At 54.7% G+C, this 18461-nt stretch overlaps 1 protein-coding gene across 1 annotated transcript in view; it reads right to left on the reverse strand.

Annotated features, from left to right (window-relative positions):
• The window catches only part of CPLX1 (complexin 1), a gene marked incomplete at both ends in the record, with an annotated part of 30889 nt that extends 12676 nt beyond the window's left edge, over positions 1-18213 (reverse strand). The window contains one exon of the mRNA XM_080797438.1: positions 18183-18213. Within this exon, the coding sequence (XP_080653564.1) occupies positions 18183-18213 (31 nt within the window). The remainder of the gene's footprint in view (positions 1-18182) is intronic.
• Between the last annotated feature and the right edge of the window lie 248 nt (positions 18214-18461).

An 18461-nucleotide genomic window follows, 5' to 3' on the forward strand; every position in this document is an offset into this window, starting at 1 on the left:
GCTGCCGCCCACCTGTGCACTCTGGGGACCTCCCGCCAAAACGCCAACTCTTCCTTCTTCCTTTGTTTGGGTTTGGACCAAATCACGATTCCTCTGGCAGTTGAGCTGTCCGAGAAGACCTGACCCGCGTGCCGCAGGGAAATGCCCGCTCCCCGGGAGTCCCAGGAACAGAGAGCTGCGGACAGCACCGGGGTCACCAGACTGCAGACCTTCTGAACCTGCCGTGTGTGCTGCTGGGAGTGCTGGGGATGCGCGCCCTCTCCCCCTCTGCGGACAGGCCAGCGGTCACAGCGTCCCAGAGGTTTGTGCAAACAATGTGACGGTTCTCAGCACACTGAGAGCACCCCAGCCTCGACCCTGCCACCCCCTCCCTCCACAACGCTCCTATTAAAACAAACACTCCCTGTAGAACGCATGTCCGCAGGCTGTTTGTTTTGGCAGCGGCCTCAGCAAACGTCTCGGGGACACAGGCACGTGGCCACGCTGCACCCAGGTCAGGGAGCCCCAGGAGGTCGTGAGCGTGAGGGACCACCGTGTGCTCTGAGAGCCGGGTGCCAGCAAATGAATGTCAAGCTGCCTTGCTTGGAAAGCCAGCAGAGGAAGGCCTACAGACGAACACACCTGTGTCTCTCAATTCTTTAAAGACAGAAAATGATCAGCAGGTTACAAACCAGGTTCACACCAAACCTAAACCTTGAACAAAATAGCACGAGTCCCTTTCAGATTCACAGAATGTTTACAAAAAGCAACCAAATGTTGTTCTACGCCACAGTGAGACCTCACTTTGCACCCATGACTACTGAAAAATAATAATAATAATAATAACAGTTTAAAGAAATAGAAGGGTGCCTGGGTGGCTCGGTCAGTCGAGCTTCTGACCCTTGCTTGGTCTTGATCTAGTCACCATCTCAGGGTTGTGGGATTGAGCCCCATGTCGGGCTCTGCGCCCAGTGGGGCGTCTACCCCTCCCCCGCTCATGCTCTCTGTCGCTAAAATAAATAAATCTTAAAAAAAAAAAAAAAGTAGGAAATAAGCCTTGGCGAGGATGTGTGGAAACTGGAAGCCCGTGTGTAGACCGGTGCAGCCGCCGAGGGTGACAGGTCCTCAGAAACAAACACAGAATTACCATATGTTCACCCAGGCACGTGCCCAAAAGAACAGAAGACAACACGGGTCACAATAACCAGCTGTCCATGGATGGACAGACGCACGACACACGTGGCCTGGCCACACAAGGGGACAGCACTAAGCCTTTGATAGGAAGGACATTCTGACACTCGCCACCACCGGGACGAACCCTCAAAGTACCATGGGGGTGGAATTTGCCAGACACAAGGGGACCAGTACAGTGGGGCCACACCTAGGAGGTCCCCCAAGTAGGCCAAATCACAGCGAAAGAAAGGGGACGGTGAGAGTCGGGGGCTGGGGTAGGGGCGTGGGCAGCCAGCGTTTGATGAGCACAGTCCAGGAAGACGAGGATGTTCTGGAGGTGGACGGTGGGGACGGTTGCTGAACAATGTGCCACGGACCGGGCACTTAAAAACGGTCAAAGTTTCACATTTTATTCTATGAATATTTCACAACAATAAAAAAGAGAAGCATAAATTTAAAACAATTTATGTCTGAAAAAACCCCTCCAAGGCTGCACAGATAACCTCAATGCATTAGCAAAGAAGGATTCAGGCCACACCTCCCACGGCCGCCAGTAGGTGGCCTGGGGAACAACCCCACCTCCCGGGCTATTGTAAAGCTCCCTAATGACGAATGAGTTAGGAAATAGGCGTGAAACCGGGATTACTCCAAGTCTGGGAAGCAGAGCCGGGAGGCCTCGACCCAGCAAAACCTGAGGGCAGGGCAGCCAATGCTGTAGATCCCGAACACCTGTGTCCTCACGGCAGCGGGAACACAAAGCAAATCACATCTCGGCTTGGAGTCTGCAGGGAGAGAACCTAGGAGAGCAGGAGTTGGGAGGGGCTGAGGATGGGCAGGCTGCATCCAAGGTGTGGGTCTGCAGCAGCACGCGCAGGGCAGCCTGCTCAGGGCAAAAAGACGGAAAGCATAAAGACATCCAGAATTAGGAAAAACGCACGGGAAATTGCTGCAGATTGAAAGGACATTAATACGACCAAATAATAGATTATATCCTAATACGTCCGAAAACGTGAATGAAGCAGATTTTCTAAAAAATGTCAAAAACGGAGAACTTGTGTCTAAGAATTCACAGATGGATTCTTTCAAACATTCAAGAAAGATAATTCCAATGATATTTAAAATGTTCTTGGAAAGGAGAAAAAAGAAGGAAATTCCCCACGTTATTTTTGTGAAATCCACATAAGAGTCATGCCAAAAATTGGCACGGAGAGAGAGCAGTGGGCCAGCTCCCCCTGCAACAGTGGGAAATGCTAAACCAGAGGCGGGCTTAGGGAAGGGAAGCTGGCCTTTCTTGCAGAATTCTACAGGAAAACAATCTGTTCTCCGTGGGGCCCATTGTAGGGAAGTAAAGTCGGTTCTATATTAGAAAACTGGGAGGCTCCTGATGCCGTCCATGCCACAGCTGTGACAGCAGCTCTGAGGCCCTGCGTGTGGCCTGGCACCTGATGTTGCCTTCCTCTCCCACAGATGGACAGACGGATGGACTGACACTGGGCAGCCGGCCCTGTCCCTCCACCCTCGAGGCTAGGGGCCAGCAGGGCACACTGATGCTCCCCTCCAGGAGGAGGCCCTGTGGCTTCTGAGAGCCCTGGCCTGCCTGTCCATCACCACCTGACCCAGGCCCATCCTACCTCCGACAGGGGTGGGGCTGTGGGGACCTCAGGCAGGCAGTTCCCACGTGCCTCACCGCATTGCCACTGCAGACAGGTGTCCTCACGAACACAACCCATTTTTAAAACAGCTTTCTGGAGGCATAATTGTAATCCCTCCCACCAAACCACCCCAGACAACTGCTGACCTACTTTCTGTTCTTACAGATTCATGTGTGTTCTCCAGAATTTTGTATAAATGGAATCACTGAACAGGTAGTAACTGGGGAGGCAGGGTCTGCTTCCATCCCTGAGCATAGTACCTGGGAGAGCTACCCGTGCCATCGTGCGTGCCAACAGCTCGTCCCTTCTTACCATGGAGGGGGGCCTGTCATACTGATGAACACGATCGGCATCTCCCTTCCCCTGTTGAGGGACATCTGGGTTGCTTCCAGTTTGGGTCTTTGGTGACTGAATTGCTCTGCCCATGAGTGAATATGTTCTTCCTGTTCCCCTGGGCAGAGGCCGGGCAGGGAACTGCTGACTGTATGGTGTCTTAGGGCCCTCTCCTTAGGAAACCGCCACACTGTTTTCCAAAGTGGTTGCACCGTATTAAAGCTCCAGCAGCGCCAAGCAAGGGTTTGCACTTCTCCGTGACCTTGCCCACATGCGCTGTTTTCTTTCTTCTTGGCTTCAACTGTCGAGGGGGCTGTGACGTGTCTCTGTATGTGCTTAGTTGCTATTTTTACATCTTACTTGCTGGAATAGCTATTCAAAGCTTTTGCACACTTTCAAAAATTAACTTTTTATTTTGAATCTACAGAAAATTTTTGGAGAAAGATAGTACAGAGAGTTCCCACACACCCAGCACCCAGTTTGCTCTGTTAACACGTTACAGTAATGTGATATAGTTGTCACAATTAATGAGCCACATTGATAATGATATTACTAACTGAAGTCCGTGCCGTGCTCAGACTTCCTTAGTTTTTACCTGATGTCCCTTCTGCTCCAGCGTCCAGGACACACATGACATCTCCTTAGGCTCCTCTTGGCTGACAGTTTCCCAGGCTTTCTTTGCATTTGATAACCTCGACAGCTCTGAGGACCTCGGGAATTTTCTGTCTCACAATGAGGATTTGTCTGATGATCTTCTTAAGACTGGACTGAGGTTCTGGGTTTGGGGAGGAGGACCCCAGTGCTGGGTGCCTGTCTCGACACATCATGTCTAGGGCAGCTGGAAGCAGCATGACTCCTCACCTCTGCGCTGACCCCGACTTCCCAGCCTGGCCCACTTGCAAGGCAAGCGCCAATGTCCATGGCCGTGAGCTTCTGTCTGTCTCTTAATTGGGTTGCTGGTCTTCCTACTGGACAGCAAGAGTTCTTTATAGATTTTTGGATACAAGTTTGACTTTATCTTAAAGAGGTAGTTTTTGGTTTTCTTTTCCCCCCATTCCCCTCTAAACACGGCTTTAGTGAATCCCAGAAATTTTGATTTTTTTTATTTCCATTCAATTTACAATCCTTTTTTAAAAAGATTTTACCTATTCATTTGTCAGAGAGAGAGCGCGCGCGTGCGTGTACGTGCCGAAGCAGAGAGAGCGGCAGAGGCAGAGGGAGAAGCAGGCTCCCCACTGAGCAGGGAGACTGATGCGGGGCTCGATCCCAGGACCCCGGATCATGACCAGAGCCAAAGACAGACATTCTACCAACAAAGCCCCTCAGTTTACAATACTTTCTAATTTCCCTTTAGATTGCTTCTCAGACCCATGGGTTGTTCAGAAGTGTGGTGTTTCATTTCCAAGTATTTTGGGGGACTTTCCAGATATCTTTCTCTTATTTGTTTCTTGTTCCACCCACTGCGGTCAGAGAACTGACTGTGTGACTGAAATCTTCCACATTCACTATGACTTGTTTTATGGCCCTGAACACGGTCCAGACTCGTACCTGCTCTGTGTGTCTGAGGAGAATGCATACTCCAGCCTCGCTGGGACTGTCCCCCGACATCCATCAGCTTGGGGCCGCAGATGGTGCTGTTCAGTCCCATACATCCTTGCCACTTTTCTGTCTGTTCCAGCAACTACTGAGTATCCCCACCTCGACCTGGGAATTTGTCTGTTTGCCGTGTAAACTACCTGTCTGTTTTCACGAATGCACCTTGAAGCTCAAATTCGGGGTAGAAACGGTTGAGACTGTTAGGCCCTCCTAATCCGTTGGCATCTCTGTCACAGGAGAGGAACTTCTTCATCCCTGGTAATAATCTCTGCTCTGAAATCGACTTTGTATGATATTAACAATGTGCCCTCCAGCATTCTTTTGATCAAAATTAGCATGGCTTATCTCGTCCATCTTTTTACTTTTTACACCTTTATACTTAAAGTGAGTTTCTTTTAGGTAGCATAAAGTTGGCTCTTAACTTTCTACCCAATTTGACAATCTCTGCCCCTTAACGAGAGAGCTCCAATAGCCAGAGCAGAAAAGGCCATGGATGCCGGTGCACCTGCGTGTCAGCACAGGAAAAACAGACAGCCGGGCTGTGGGGGAAGTACCCGCACACTAAGAGTGGATCTGGTTCTGCCCAATGAAGCCCCAAAATCAGACAGGAAAGAATCCGAGTATCTAAGCAACCTGACCACATCTGGAAAAGAGCTTACAAATATATTTAGGAAAACAAAAATATCCAGCAACCAACAGTGTGAAACTCAGAATGTCTGGCACCCAGTGAAAAAGTACCAGACGCGCCAGGAAGAGGGAAGCCCAGCCCACGACGAGGAAACCCCACCCCCAAGCCCTGACCAGCCTACGGCAACACACAGCGGAGACACCCGGACGCTGCAGAGTTAAATGGCAAAGCAATGAGCACAGAAAGGGTTAGTAAATAACAGGACGTTCACCTCAGATGTACAGATCATAAATATGGCAACTACAAGATATCAAAAATTGCACTGAGTAAATGAAAGATGAATTAAAATTAAAATTAAAAATTAATTTAAAACGAGAGCATTTCATCTGGTCAACCTGCACTAGCTGAGGAAATCCCAGGTGGGGAGCATTACCGAGCCTCGTCAGGGACACAGATCTGTGGGGTCTTTGCAGAGAGCAGGCAGGGAACATGTGTCAGAAGGATTTCAGCTCTGCACACCTTTCCACCCTCTGTACTCCCCTCAGCGAGGATGCAACAGTCTTCCAAGAGGTCACCCCTCCTGCAATCCCAGCACCCACACATCCATCTGCCTGCCAGGCTGCCCTGAAGACCCGTCTCCTGCTGGGAGTTACAGCTGCCAGGCACCTGTCCCTGCCGGCCAAGGCACCCGACTTCATGTTTGCTGATCGGTCCCCAGACTCGAGTGTGTGCTTCATCAAGACAGATCCCATCTGCGGGTCCGGTTCACGGGAGGAAGGCAGTAAATCTGACGGTAGATCCCGTGATGACGGGTCAGTGTCGGTCAAGTCGACAGCCGAGAACCAAGCTCACACCAGGTGACCCAGCACCAGGCTGATTCCGATCACCCAGGGCTGTGTGCCCGGGTCCACACACGTGCCCATGTGGGGACGGTGCACCGAGGCTGGTTAAACATGATGATGGAACACCCCTCTCTGCACCTCCAGAAATGGGAGTAAAGACATTTACAAGTATAACCACACGAGGTCTGACAGCAGAGGAGATGAGAGATCGAGGTCTGACAGGGGGGATGGCCAACGTGGCAGCCCCCTGAGCAGAGGGAGCCGCTGGGATGCAGATCCGCCCACGGAGCCCAAGGTGCCTGTGGGGTCGCAGGGCGGGGGAGCACAGGCTGGGCTGGGGTCTGCACGGAGGACCTGGGCTCCCTGCTCCGGAGTCCACTGCCCAAGCCACAGGGGGGAATCAAGGAGTCGCATCCCTGGGGAAGCCAAACCAGGCCCCACAGATGCAGGCACCGGGGACAGAGGTGACGGTCCAGCTCCAAAGCGGGTTCAGTGGACTTCTGCTTCTGGAAAGAGAAGACCCCCCCCAGACCCCCGTCCACTGCCCTGCTGCAGACCCTGATGTCCCACCACACACGGTCCACTTCTAGAGAAGTGGAACTACACGTCTGCACAAGACCTAAAGACCCCAATACCCGGGGACACCAAGGTATCCCATCATATACATGTGTGTGTCCCACAGGGCAGCCCAGGGTCCCCTGCAGCACATGAGACAGGCAGACGGGCATTTGTAGCACACTCGGAAAGACAAACACACAGCCAAGAAAAGCCTCCACCGTGAAGGCAGCTCCCAAATCAGGGGCTGGAGGGCCCCAGAGAGGAGAGACAGGACCGAAGACTGGGGCACTCTTTAAACAGGATGGTTTAGAACACACAAAAGAGCTCTTGGAGGTTAAAAATACAAATGTAGAGAGAAAAAATTCAGTTGAAGAGTTAGGAAATAAAATTGAGGAGACATCCCAGAGAGTAGAACAAGAGACACAGAGATGAAAGACAGGAGAGAGCACGGAAGAAGGCAGAGAACCCACACAGGAGAGTCCCCGAGGCAGGAAGGATGAGCCCTTGGTGGGGCAGCCATGGGGGCAACAGAGATCGGGGTCCAGGTGAGGTGAAGGACTCATAGCGAGCCTGAGAATCCCAAAACGTTGGAGTGCCAGGGTTGGAGAGAAAAACCGTACAAGCCTCCCAAGAGAAGAGATAAAAGCAGGTCACATAAAGGGCACTGGGAATAAGAATAGCATCGATGATTCAACAGCAACTTGAGAATCTGGAGACAACAGGAAAATAACTTCACAATTCGAGGGGCAAAACTCTTTGAATCTAAAATGTTATTTGCAACCAACCACGCGTGAAGGCACAAGACAGAGACTCCCTGTCTGCACCGTCACAGAAAGCTCCCAAGGACCCAGCCGGAGTCCAGTGACTGCCTGGGCAGCAACCAGGGCCTGTGGGAGCAAGTGGGAGGTGCCAGGGTCCTGGGGCAGCTGCTCCAGAGGAAACACAGCAACCAGTCCATCTGGGACTGTTGACTGCACCCAAGTGTCGTGGGGAGGGCTGCTTTGCTGGTGTGGAAAGCCTGAGAAACAGTCCACAGAAAATTAGGCAAACGGAAAATGAGCCCTATGTTAGCAATGGGGCAGCCCAAAGACTTTCTAAGAAAGAAGTGTATTTGCACTGCCCGTCCTGGCTCATCAGGGACACTATTTACGTGCTCACGATGGTACCAGCCTCGCGGCTGATATGGCCACGTAAGGAGCATGGGGCAGGAGGTCTGCGAGAGCTCGGTGCCCACCCCTGACCCCCCGTCCAATAACGTCTGAGCTAATCCCAGCGAGCACACGACAAGGAGCAGAGAGGGAGGCATGCACGCAGGGACAGCGCCCGTGGGCTGACTCCGTATTATCCCGTTCAGTTGGGATGAGATTACACCCTCACCCCATGCCTCTGTCAGGAGGATGGGGGAGCCCTGGAACTATCTGCAGACGGTGCCTTGAACTCAGAGTGAAGTCCAGGCCGACCCCGCAGCCCGCCAGCTGAAGGGACAGGTTTCACCCCCCTTCTGGGGGCAAGAGAGTGACACCACGCCAGTGTTTCCCACTGAACTCCACTTGAAACCAGTCACCTCGCCAGGTTAGTACCCTGCTGGGGTTAACCTGCTGACCCCCTTGAACTAGTTCTAATAACCAACAGCATAAAGGACTTTGCAAAGTCTTTTAAAATTAGAAATAGATCCAAAGGCATCCCTCCTTGAAAAAGTACTTTTAAGTAAAGTAATGAGCGATTCTAACAGGTGCCATCTCTTCTTCCCTATCACTTCTTCATATTCTTCTGTGTTATTTCAATTCCCCACAATAAGCACACACTTTCATGTTAAAAAATAAATATGTGTTGGGGCGCCTGGGTGGCTCAGTGGGTTAAAGCCTCTGCCTTCGGCTCCGGTCATGATCCCAGGGTCCTGGGATCAAGACCCGCATAAGGCGCTCTGCTCTGCGGGGAGCCTGCTTCCTCCTCTCTCTCTGCCTGCCTCTCTGCCTACTTGCGATCTCTGTCTGCAAATAAGTAAATAAAATCTTTTTAAAATAAATAAATAAATAAATAAATATGTATAACCACCTCTTACAAAGTTGAATGCAAAGATCAAAATATCCTTTCTATATTAACAGGACCTACTGCAACCCTAGTCCCCTGGATCCACATCCCAAGGCCTGAAGGTGGGCATGGACATAGGGAGGGCCCAGGAGGGCCCAGAACTCCAGGAACAGCATGGGCGAGGGCTACCGGCACACTGTATCATTCTGGCCCATGGTAATTAGAGCTTAAATAACATTTTGGAAGCGTCCATAGTTTCCAAAACCTGCAGCAAGTTTTTAAAAAGAAAACTTAGTCCATCCATTAAGATAAAATAAGTTTAACAACACGAAAGCATTTTAGGAAGGTGTGAGTAAAGCCGGCAGAGGTCGGATCCGTGACCACCATGGCACCTACCTGCTGTGGCAGGGCCCCCCTCACCGGATGCCCACCCCCTTGCCCCAGAGAGAAGGGGCGAGCTCAGACTCTCCTAGTCAACCTGGTCAAGGAACGAACGAGCTTTCGGGGAGAAATGAAGCCTGCCATGGGCCACGGGGCCCCTGCATCTCCTGCCCTCAGCCAGCTGCTCAAGGTCAAAACTCGGTTAAAAGATAGTTGGCTTTCTGTACGGTCCTTGCTGGCCCAGAGCTGAACCTCTCCCGAGCGCTGGGTGCAAAGCCTGGGTACCCCCCACCAAGCCCTTAGGAAGGGAGGCACCAGACACTGGGGGCCCCGTCTCACTCTGCTGCCATGGGGCTGGGGGCCTGGGCCTAGTGGCTGGAGGGCGACCCACAGATGCTGCCTGCTGGCCTCCAACCAGAGCGGCTGCACTGAACGCACGCCCATGATGGTCTGCGAGGCCCCTCGGGCTTCTGTGTGTGCTTGGAAGGACCCAGATCTCCTCTTCTCTGCCCGTCCACGCCTTCTGTGGTTTGTAAGCCTTTATTAGCTGTCTGGAGATTTTCCTCCTGCCATGAACAAAGTCCCCCTCTCCTCAGCCTCAGTAACCACCAGAGGCTCCATGCCTCCTGGGGGTGGGGGTGGGGCACCCAGGGCCCAGGGCCTGTGGAGCCAGGTGCCAGGCGAGAGCATCTGGTCTTGGGAGCCCAAAGGAGACAAGGGCGAGATGAAAACGCCCCGTAGTGAGCCCACACAGAGCCACACCTGGGGATAGATGGCATGGCCACCCAGCTCCAGGATGGCTGTCATTGTCATGGATCCATCCTTCCATTCAGCCACTCTGCCACTCATGGCCACCCACTCACCAGTGTTGCCCTGATGCAGGACACCACAGCCATGGGCCCTGGGGTCACTGCCCTCGGCCCCTCACCTGCTGCCAGGGACAAGGGCCAGGGACGGCCCCACACCGCCTGGCCCTGAGCCTCAGGGACCCCTCACGATGTCTCCACCTTGATAGGGACCCCAAGTACAGGGCGGGCTCTGCTGGGCAGGACATCTACTTGGACAGACAGGACAGGGGAACTGACACCAACACGGGTCTTGGGCAAAGAGGGCTGCTCTCTCTCACCCCTGTGGGCCAGGCACAAAGCCTGGGGTGGTCATCTACATTTCCAGAACCCTCCTTCTGAAGGAAAGCTAAGTGCAGGACAGTCCCAGCAGCCTTGAGGAGCCTTGAGGGCCCCAGGCCAGCCGTGTGTTGAAGGTACCCCAAGACCACCCCGTGTCTTCTGATAAAGGAGCTTCTGCTTGTCCCTGATACCTCCTCCCACCACAAGCACACAGCACTGCTCTTCCAGCCTCTCCCAGGAGCCCCCAGGCCCGTGGGCCTTGCTGAGCAACTCTCAGACCACAGGGGGCCAGAGTGAAGGCAGAGGCCTGGGGCCAAGACAGCCCGGGGGGCATACAGTGGACAGCACTTTGCCCTGATGAAGCTCCCCTCACCACGTAGGAAACAAAGCTCCGAACGGGCTTGGTCCTTTCCGCCAAGACCCACTGCCACATCCTGTGGTGGGATCAGGGACAGTCAATGGCGCCAGAAGTCACAGACATGCGCCTATAGGTTCTGTCAGAGCTGCTCTTAGCCAGCTGCCTGTCCTGGGCCCAACCTCCTGAGTCCCAGTCTTCACTGGCACCCAGCATCCAGCATGCAGCTCGCTCAACACTAAGACCCAGCACTCGATACCCAGCACTGAGCACTGGCACACAGCACGTAGCACCTAGTACATAGCGCCCCAACACCGAGCATGTAGCATCGTCAGCACCCAGAACCAATACCCTCAGCACCCAGCACTCAGAACAAACACTCAACACCCAGAATACAGATCTCAGTATCCTCAGCACCTAGCATACAGAACCCAGCACCATCAGAACTCAGTACACAGCACTTAGCACCTAGCACTCAACACACATTACCCAGTACTGTCAGCACCTAGCACCCAGCACCCAGCACTCAGAACCCTAGGCCCTCTGCTGGACCCTGAGCAGCTTGAATGCCAGAGTTCACAGTCAGGTCCATGGGACCAAAAGGAACCTACTGGTGGAACAGGGACTCTCCCCCAACCCTGCCAGGCTGCCCCTAAGAAAAGGAAGCCAGAGCTCCTGACTGATCCCTGCAAGGGTAGAGAAACCATGTTCTCCTCTGTTTGGGAGATAAGAAAAATGAGAGCAATCCTAGAAAAGAGAGATTTGGGGGCGCCTGGGTGGCTCAGTTGGTTAGGGATCTAACTCTTGATTTTGGCTCAGGTCATGGTCTCATGGGTTGTGGGCTCTGCACTCAGCGGGCGTCTGCTTCTCCCTCTCCCTCTGTTCATCCCCCAGCTCATGCTCTCTCTCTCTCTCAAATAAATAAAATCTTAAAAAAGAAGAAGAAAATCTTCTTAAAAAAAATTTAAAAAAAAAGAGGGGCACCTGGGTGGCTCAGCGGGTTAAGCCTCTGCCTTCGGCTCAGGTCATGATCTCAGGGTCCTGGGATCGAGCCCTGCATCGGTTTCTCTGCTCAGCAGGGAGCCTGCTTCCCCCTCTCTCTCTGCCTGCCTCTCTGCCTACTTGTGATCTCTCTCTCTGTCAAATAAATAAAATCAATCTTAAAAAAAAGAAAGAAAGAAAGGAAGGAAGGAAGGGTGCCTGGGTGGCTCAGCTGGTTAAGCATCTGCCTTCAGCTCAGGTCATGATACCAGGGTCCCAGGATCGAGCCCCGCAATGGGCTCCTTGCTCAACATGAGTCTGCTTCTGCCTCTGACCCTCCCCACTCTCGTGTTCTCTCTCTCTCAAATAAATAAATAAAATCTTTTTTTAAAAAAATGAAAAGAAATTTTATAAAAAAAATTCACACGAAGCCCAAGACCAGGCAGGCCAGGAGGAAGGACTGCGCCGTGCGCCTCCGAAGCCTTCCCCTCCCCCTCCTGCAGACAGAACCAGGGCTCTAGGCAGCCCCCACCAGCAACAGGAGTCTCAGAATGACCCTGTGCCTGATCTGTTATGACCTGGGCTTGGGTTTACCCTGCAGATCTCTGCAGATCTCTGAAGCTTGTTGGCGTGATGGTACACCAGGACTTGATGCTCATTCTGCCAGTTTAGCACCCCAGTATTAAGTGTGCAATGTTCCCAAGCCAACCAAGTAGTCCCTGGGGTTAGTGAAGGTCACTGTGAGCCCCGTCACACAGGAGCCCTTAACACAAATGCTTTAATCCCAACCAGAATCTCTTGCCAACCAACAAGGCAGAAAACAAACGACTTCTATTGGTCAAAGTGCAATATATCCCATTTCCACACTGGGGCTAAAGCTTTGTAACTGAACTGTGACTCAGTCAACTAGGAGTACGGTCTCCTGAGGGAAGGCCTGTCCTTTCTTGTTTTAGGGAGAAAAGGCAGTTTCTATTATGCGTCTTTCCAACCTCTGAGAGCCATGGGATACGTGCTGTCTCTCTTGAGCCCAGGGAAGTGAGCCGGTGCCCATTCTGAGCACATGTTGGTGTTTTCTCGCTGACTTTTTGCTGGCCGCCTGTGGAGAAGCCCGGCTCTCAAGGGTGAACAGGGGAAGGAAGAGGCACCCCTGCCCTCAGAGGGTTCCTGGTCTGGGGTCTTGCTTCTGAAAACCAAGATTTCCCACGTTGACGTGAGCCCTGTACGTGAGCCCAACAGCGCCCACTTTGTGTGGAGGGCAGTGTGCCCGCCTTGGCCTCAACTTCCGTAACACACAAGTGGAAATCCTCAGTGCCACCCCATAAACACATTTGCTAAACTGAAGGAGGGGTTGTCCCTTGGGTCCTCCCCTTCCTCCTGCCCTGTGCCTGTGACGCCGGAACAGTGGCAGCCACTTTGCTGCGGTGAGAAGCAGCCTGAGCATGAAAGCCCAGGGAAGCTCGTGGGGCAACAGGGGCACGGTGAGAGCTAAAGCCATGTCCTGGGTAGCACCACGGGACAGCTGAGCCACCTCCAAGTCAAGCCCCTCTCTGTTTCTCTAAGTTGAGCCAAAAGCATCTTCCCTAGTGCAGAATTCTGGTGCTTCCCCTCCCAGTCTGCTCCTTCTGCAGCCCAGCCCAGCCCGTGGGCCCACCAACCCCCCAGAGAACCTGGCTGCACCTGGGAGTGTCCCAGCTGGGCAGCCTCAGGTCCACAGGAGGCCCCAGACAAGCAGAGCTAACTCCAAAACAGACAGATAGGGTGGGGGGCCAGTGAGACCTGGGTTTGGGACAGGATGGGGTTGCCTGGACTCACTGTCGGTGTAGAGGCCCATGGAGGACACTGGGGGGTCCAGACAGGACCACCTGGGATCTCAGGCTGACTCTGCAGTTCTGACCAGAGGGCCTAGAGGGCAAGGTACGGAGGGTCTGGAAAGAGCTCCCTCTGATCTACAAAGACCTCAGGATCCCTGACGCTACGTCCCCAGAGCAGCTGCAGACACACAGAACTCAGCCGGGAGTCAGAGACCCAGCCACGGGAGAGGGGGCTTGGGATGCTCAACAGAAGCAGGTGCCAGAAGAGGAAGGAGCCCCCCCCCCAACATGCCCATTGTTGGGGGAGGGCACCAGCACTGAGGGAGATGCTTCTCTGCCCAGGGCTTCTGGCTGCAACCCCAGCCCACCCCATCTTGTGTGAACAACGAGGTGGATACTGCCTTCTCCCCCAGTATCTGACCCTGACAACCTTGACACCTCTGGGGACTGATCCCGAGGAGCCCCCAGCAGAGAGCATACCCCCTACCACCCCCGAGGTGCACAGGGTCCCTGACCACAGCAGCCCCGGACACTCTCCCTGGGCCATGTGTCCATGAAATGCTCTTCGTCCATCCGTGTAGGTCTGGGAGACAGTGATCCATCTCCCTCCCCTAAGCCCATAGTCTGGCTCAGCACAGCTTCTGTCCCTGCTCAGACATGCCCGCCTTGGGATGGTGGCTGTTCACCCCCCTCCATCCTCCCCAGACACCAGGCACAGGCCCCACTGGCCCCCTCCTCCCCAAGAGAGGATAGCTTTCCCACTCCCAGGATGCCCCAGGCAAACTCGCCACAGGACGCATGACACAATGACAAGGTGTCAGGGAGCCGCTGGCCTGTGTTTGGCGAGAAGACCCCCCCCTTCCCACTGTGGGTTCGGTCACAGTTGTCCGGTAATGTCCTCCTTCCCATCTCCTGCTGCCTTCTACACCTGGCCCAGCACTGCAGCCCTGGGGCCTTTGCACATGCTGGGTCCCAGGGTCATCTGCCTGCCCTTGAATCCCACCTCAGATGTCCCCTCCTCCGTGAAGCCCTCCCCTGCCCCCACACCACCCCCGAGGACCCAAGCATGCTTTAGACACGGGACATGTCACACCAAGGCAGACTGATGGGACAGCCGGCCACGAACCAGTTGTTAGGGTCAGAAGAGCCACGCTCCCCCTGCTTTGGCCTGACAAGAGTCTACACCAGCCGCCCAGTCACCGGCCCTGACAGCTGCCCACGCCCTCATCCATTGGCTCCAGGGCTGCTTGCCACTTCCTGGCCTTGGGGGAAAACGGTTTTTTCAAATTGCGCCCCTGAGGACCCTTGAACCCCAGATTTGCGCACGTGGCCCCCGTTCAAGGCCGCCTTGCTATCATCCCCAGGCCACCACTCGAGCTTCCACAGACTGTGCAAGTGCTCTCTTCTTCGAGGGACTGAGCATTACGTCTGGGGTGGATCTTGGGGTGGCCCAAGGACGTGAAGGCCTCCAGAATATTCCCTCAGGGAGAACAAACTTGTCAACAGTGGGACATTTTCTTCAATAATTTGGCCCCAGGAGAATTGTCGTCAGCCAGCCCTGTGTGTCCACGGCCCCCACCGCTCCCTGGTGCAGAACAGTGTCCAAAGGGATCATGGCTGACTGTGAAGGAACCAAAGATACCCCCTAGTTATCCCACATAGAACTCGGGCCCTAAGAGCAGACGCGTCTGGGGCCCCACATGGTCCCTCCCAGGCTGCATCTTGAGAGAGAGACGGCAAACGTGCAAAGCCCTCCCATGTCCACTCCAGGGGCCCAGGGACTGGAGTGTCTGGGCAGATCCTGCCATCGCAGGAAGAGGAGACCTGGGAGCCATCTGTCCCTTCCTTTGTGGCCCATGGCTGCCTACCTGCTCTGTGAGGCCACCAGTTAGTGCTGGCAGCCTTGCTGGGGCGTTCAGTCCCACTCCCACCTGCTAGGCCCCCTCCTGGACTGCTGGGTCCTGTCCTCCCTCACTGCCCAGGGCAGCTCCTTGTCACCACCGCAGCAACTGCTAGCCACCTCCCTCTTCCTTCCCTTTCTTCCAGTAGCAGGTACCCAGAGGTCTGTGCCCTGCTCCCAGGTGGCCTCATGGTCCCCAGACCCCATGGAGGAGACAGCCCTCAGCCCAGGTCACACGGCAGCCACAGTGGCAGACAGCCAGAAGCCCGCTGGCCAGGCGTGGGTTTAAGAGGGATTGGGCCACTGGAACTGGGCAGCACCAGCCATTGCCAGAGGCTTATAGGAAAGGCCTGGGCTCGCCTGGGATTTCACCGCTGTCCAAACTGCATCTGAACTCCTTCTGGACTGGCATCTCCTGAATTTCAGGCTCTCACTCAGTCCATCATACCCCGAGCCACAGAATGGAACAGGAAGGCCCTATGGAAAAGCCATGGGCTTCTGGCAGGGGCTGGGGGCTGGGAGGTGGATCATAAGACACATGATCAGGACAACACAGCAGCCCAGCGAGCTAGGGACAGTCTCAGATGGCCACGACTCATCTAGACTCCAATGAGTCCTGTCCCCAGTAGGGCCAAGTGAGGCCTGCACCCACGGGGCTCCCTCCAGGCCCTCACCTCTTTCCTCCCTCCTGCTGCACAAGAGATCTCTGTGTTTCCAGTCGGGACTCTATTTCTCAGTCTATTTCTCAAACATCTGTCTCTGCCTGTGTCTCTCTGTCTCAGTGTCTTTCTCAGCCATGCACCTTACACTTCAGTCTCCTGTCCTGTTTCCTTGTGTTCCTCAGTCTTGGTCTCAGGACCCCGTCTTCTTCTCCCGGATGTTCTGTTCCGATCCTCCATCCTCCACAGATTTTCAGACAGCCTGTGCCCCACTGTCCCTCTCCCTCAGGCCTGTCCCTCCCCACGTCTGTCTCATGTGTTCAGGGCACGTTCTCTCCTTCTCTCCAACCCCACACCTGCTCTCTATTTCTCGGGTCCATCTCTCTAGGTCTGGATCCGGGTCTGTCTCTGTTCCTCTGCTGTACCCATTCATCCTAAGAGGCCAATATGACGCCTGCCCGGTGAGAGAGAAAACACAGGAGAAAAACACAAGGGCTCGCCCTGGTGCTCCGATGTAGGGCCCAGCCCCAGCCTTGGGGGGATGAAAAATCCTGGGGGGCAGACCCCGGCAGAGGCTCTGCGGGTACCTGCTGCGGGGGGCTGCTTCGAGGTGCCTCGGCAGGCTGCCCCCCCTGCAGCTCCCCCGTGGCCCCAAGAAGCCCGCCCTGTTGCCGCCACAGGAAAAACTTTGGGCTGACATGGAACAAAGGGATTCCAGACTGGCAATTACCCAGCTAATTTCAGCCATGTAGACAGCCAAATCAGATATTTCAGGTTTCTTACAAACCCACCTCAGGGCCTGAATTAGCCACCTAATTAATTATCTGTAACAGCCGGGGACTGGCTGGGTAGGAACATGAATTGCTCCCGGTGCCAGGATGCTTGTCCCTGAATCACGTCCTGGTGACGTAATCATTATAATTAGACCCAACCTGCAGCCTATCCTTGACCACAGCATCTCAGGAAATGTGGCCTTGGGCCAGGCCCAAATGTCTTTCCATTTAATTTGTGGCAGCAGAAATGCAGCCATTCTGCAAGAGACAAGCCCACCCACAGGGCCCCTGTCCTGGGTTTGGTGGCCCCAGCCCTGCCATCATGCCCTCCAGCCCGACCTCCATCATGGCGCAACAGCCCCATCCACTCCCCACCTCTGGCAGCCAGGTCCTGATTCCTCCTGCCCTGCAGCAGCCCCATGAGGATGGCCTTGTCACGCAGCACCTGACTCACGCCATGCTGTGCCCAGCACCAGGTCAGGGTGTGGCCCATGGAGGCCACGAAAGGAAAACATCCTGAACGGCAGAGTCAGGGGCTGGCCACAGGTTCCCCTCCCAGGGAGCTCTGGGGAGCTAGTGTTGCAAGCAGGGGGGCTGGAGCACACAGGATGGGTCCCCCGGGCCCTGGCTGGCCAAACTGCTCTCCCAGGATGTACCTATCCGAGTGCGGACTTCAGCCCAGTGCCTGCCCACCACCTAGGCCAGCGTTTCTGGCCTCAGTGATGCCACTTGCACCAAAGAGGCACAGGATTCTCTTCAGGTAAGAGTCAGCAGGGTCCAAAGGGCGGTCCCCTACACACACACACACACACACACACACACCCCTAGCACGGTCTCTGTGGAAATGGGCCAGGGACACACCAGCTATCTTGGCCTCTTCTCTTGTCCCCCTGCTCAGCCAACCCTGATTCCCTATGCACAGGTGAAACCCATGGGGTCCTTGCTGGACACCACAGGTCCAGCTCTGGCCTCCACCCCCCTCTACCTGCTGCAGCCTCCCCACAGCTGCTAGACACACCCTGCCAGTCAGGTTGGCCCTTGGTGCCCACGAAACCCACCCTGGCCTATTCTCCCAAAAGCGATGCTGCTGCTCCCTAACCCTTGACCCCAGCCTCAGCACTGTCTGGTGGGCTCTGCCCTGACCACGGCATGCCAGTGTGCGCCCTCCCCCACCCCTGTGGTGGCCAAAGCAATTTGGGAGGCACTGGCTTTGGTCCCTTTCTTGCCCCCTGGCTCTGTCCTGAGGGGGGAGCGGGCAGGTGTGTTTCCGGGGATGTGTGGTGAAGGCATGTGTGAAGTCTGAAGGTGATCACGTGCTGAACATGCCCCGGTGCACCTGGAGCTCCGATGTAGGGCCCAGCCCCAGCCCTGTGACTTGGGCCCCCACGCCCTCAACTTCCTACCTCCCAGGGCCTGTTTCATCACGAACTCCATGACGATGGCTTTGATTCCTCAGTGGCTCCTCCAAGGGTCAGAACTCACATGCAAGTGTGGCCAGGAGTTCTCTGCCTGGGGAAAAGGAAGTGGTCACAGGTCACCCTGACCAGGCTGGGGGTGGCCTTTTTCCTCATCCGGACCTGACGTCCCTGAGCAGGGGTCTGTGGTCTGAAGAGAGCATCCTTTGTCCATTCCCCCCTCCCAAGGCTAGACCTCGACACTGACAGGGACACCTGAGAGGGTCT

Source organism: Martes martes (assembly GCF_963455335.1).
Source record: "Martes martes genome assembly, chromosome: 2".
NCBI classification, from domain to species: Eukaryota; Metazoa; Chordata; class Mammalia; order Carnivora; family Mustelidae; genus Martes; species Martes martes.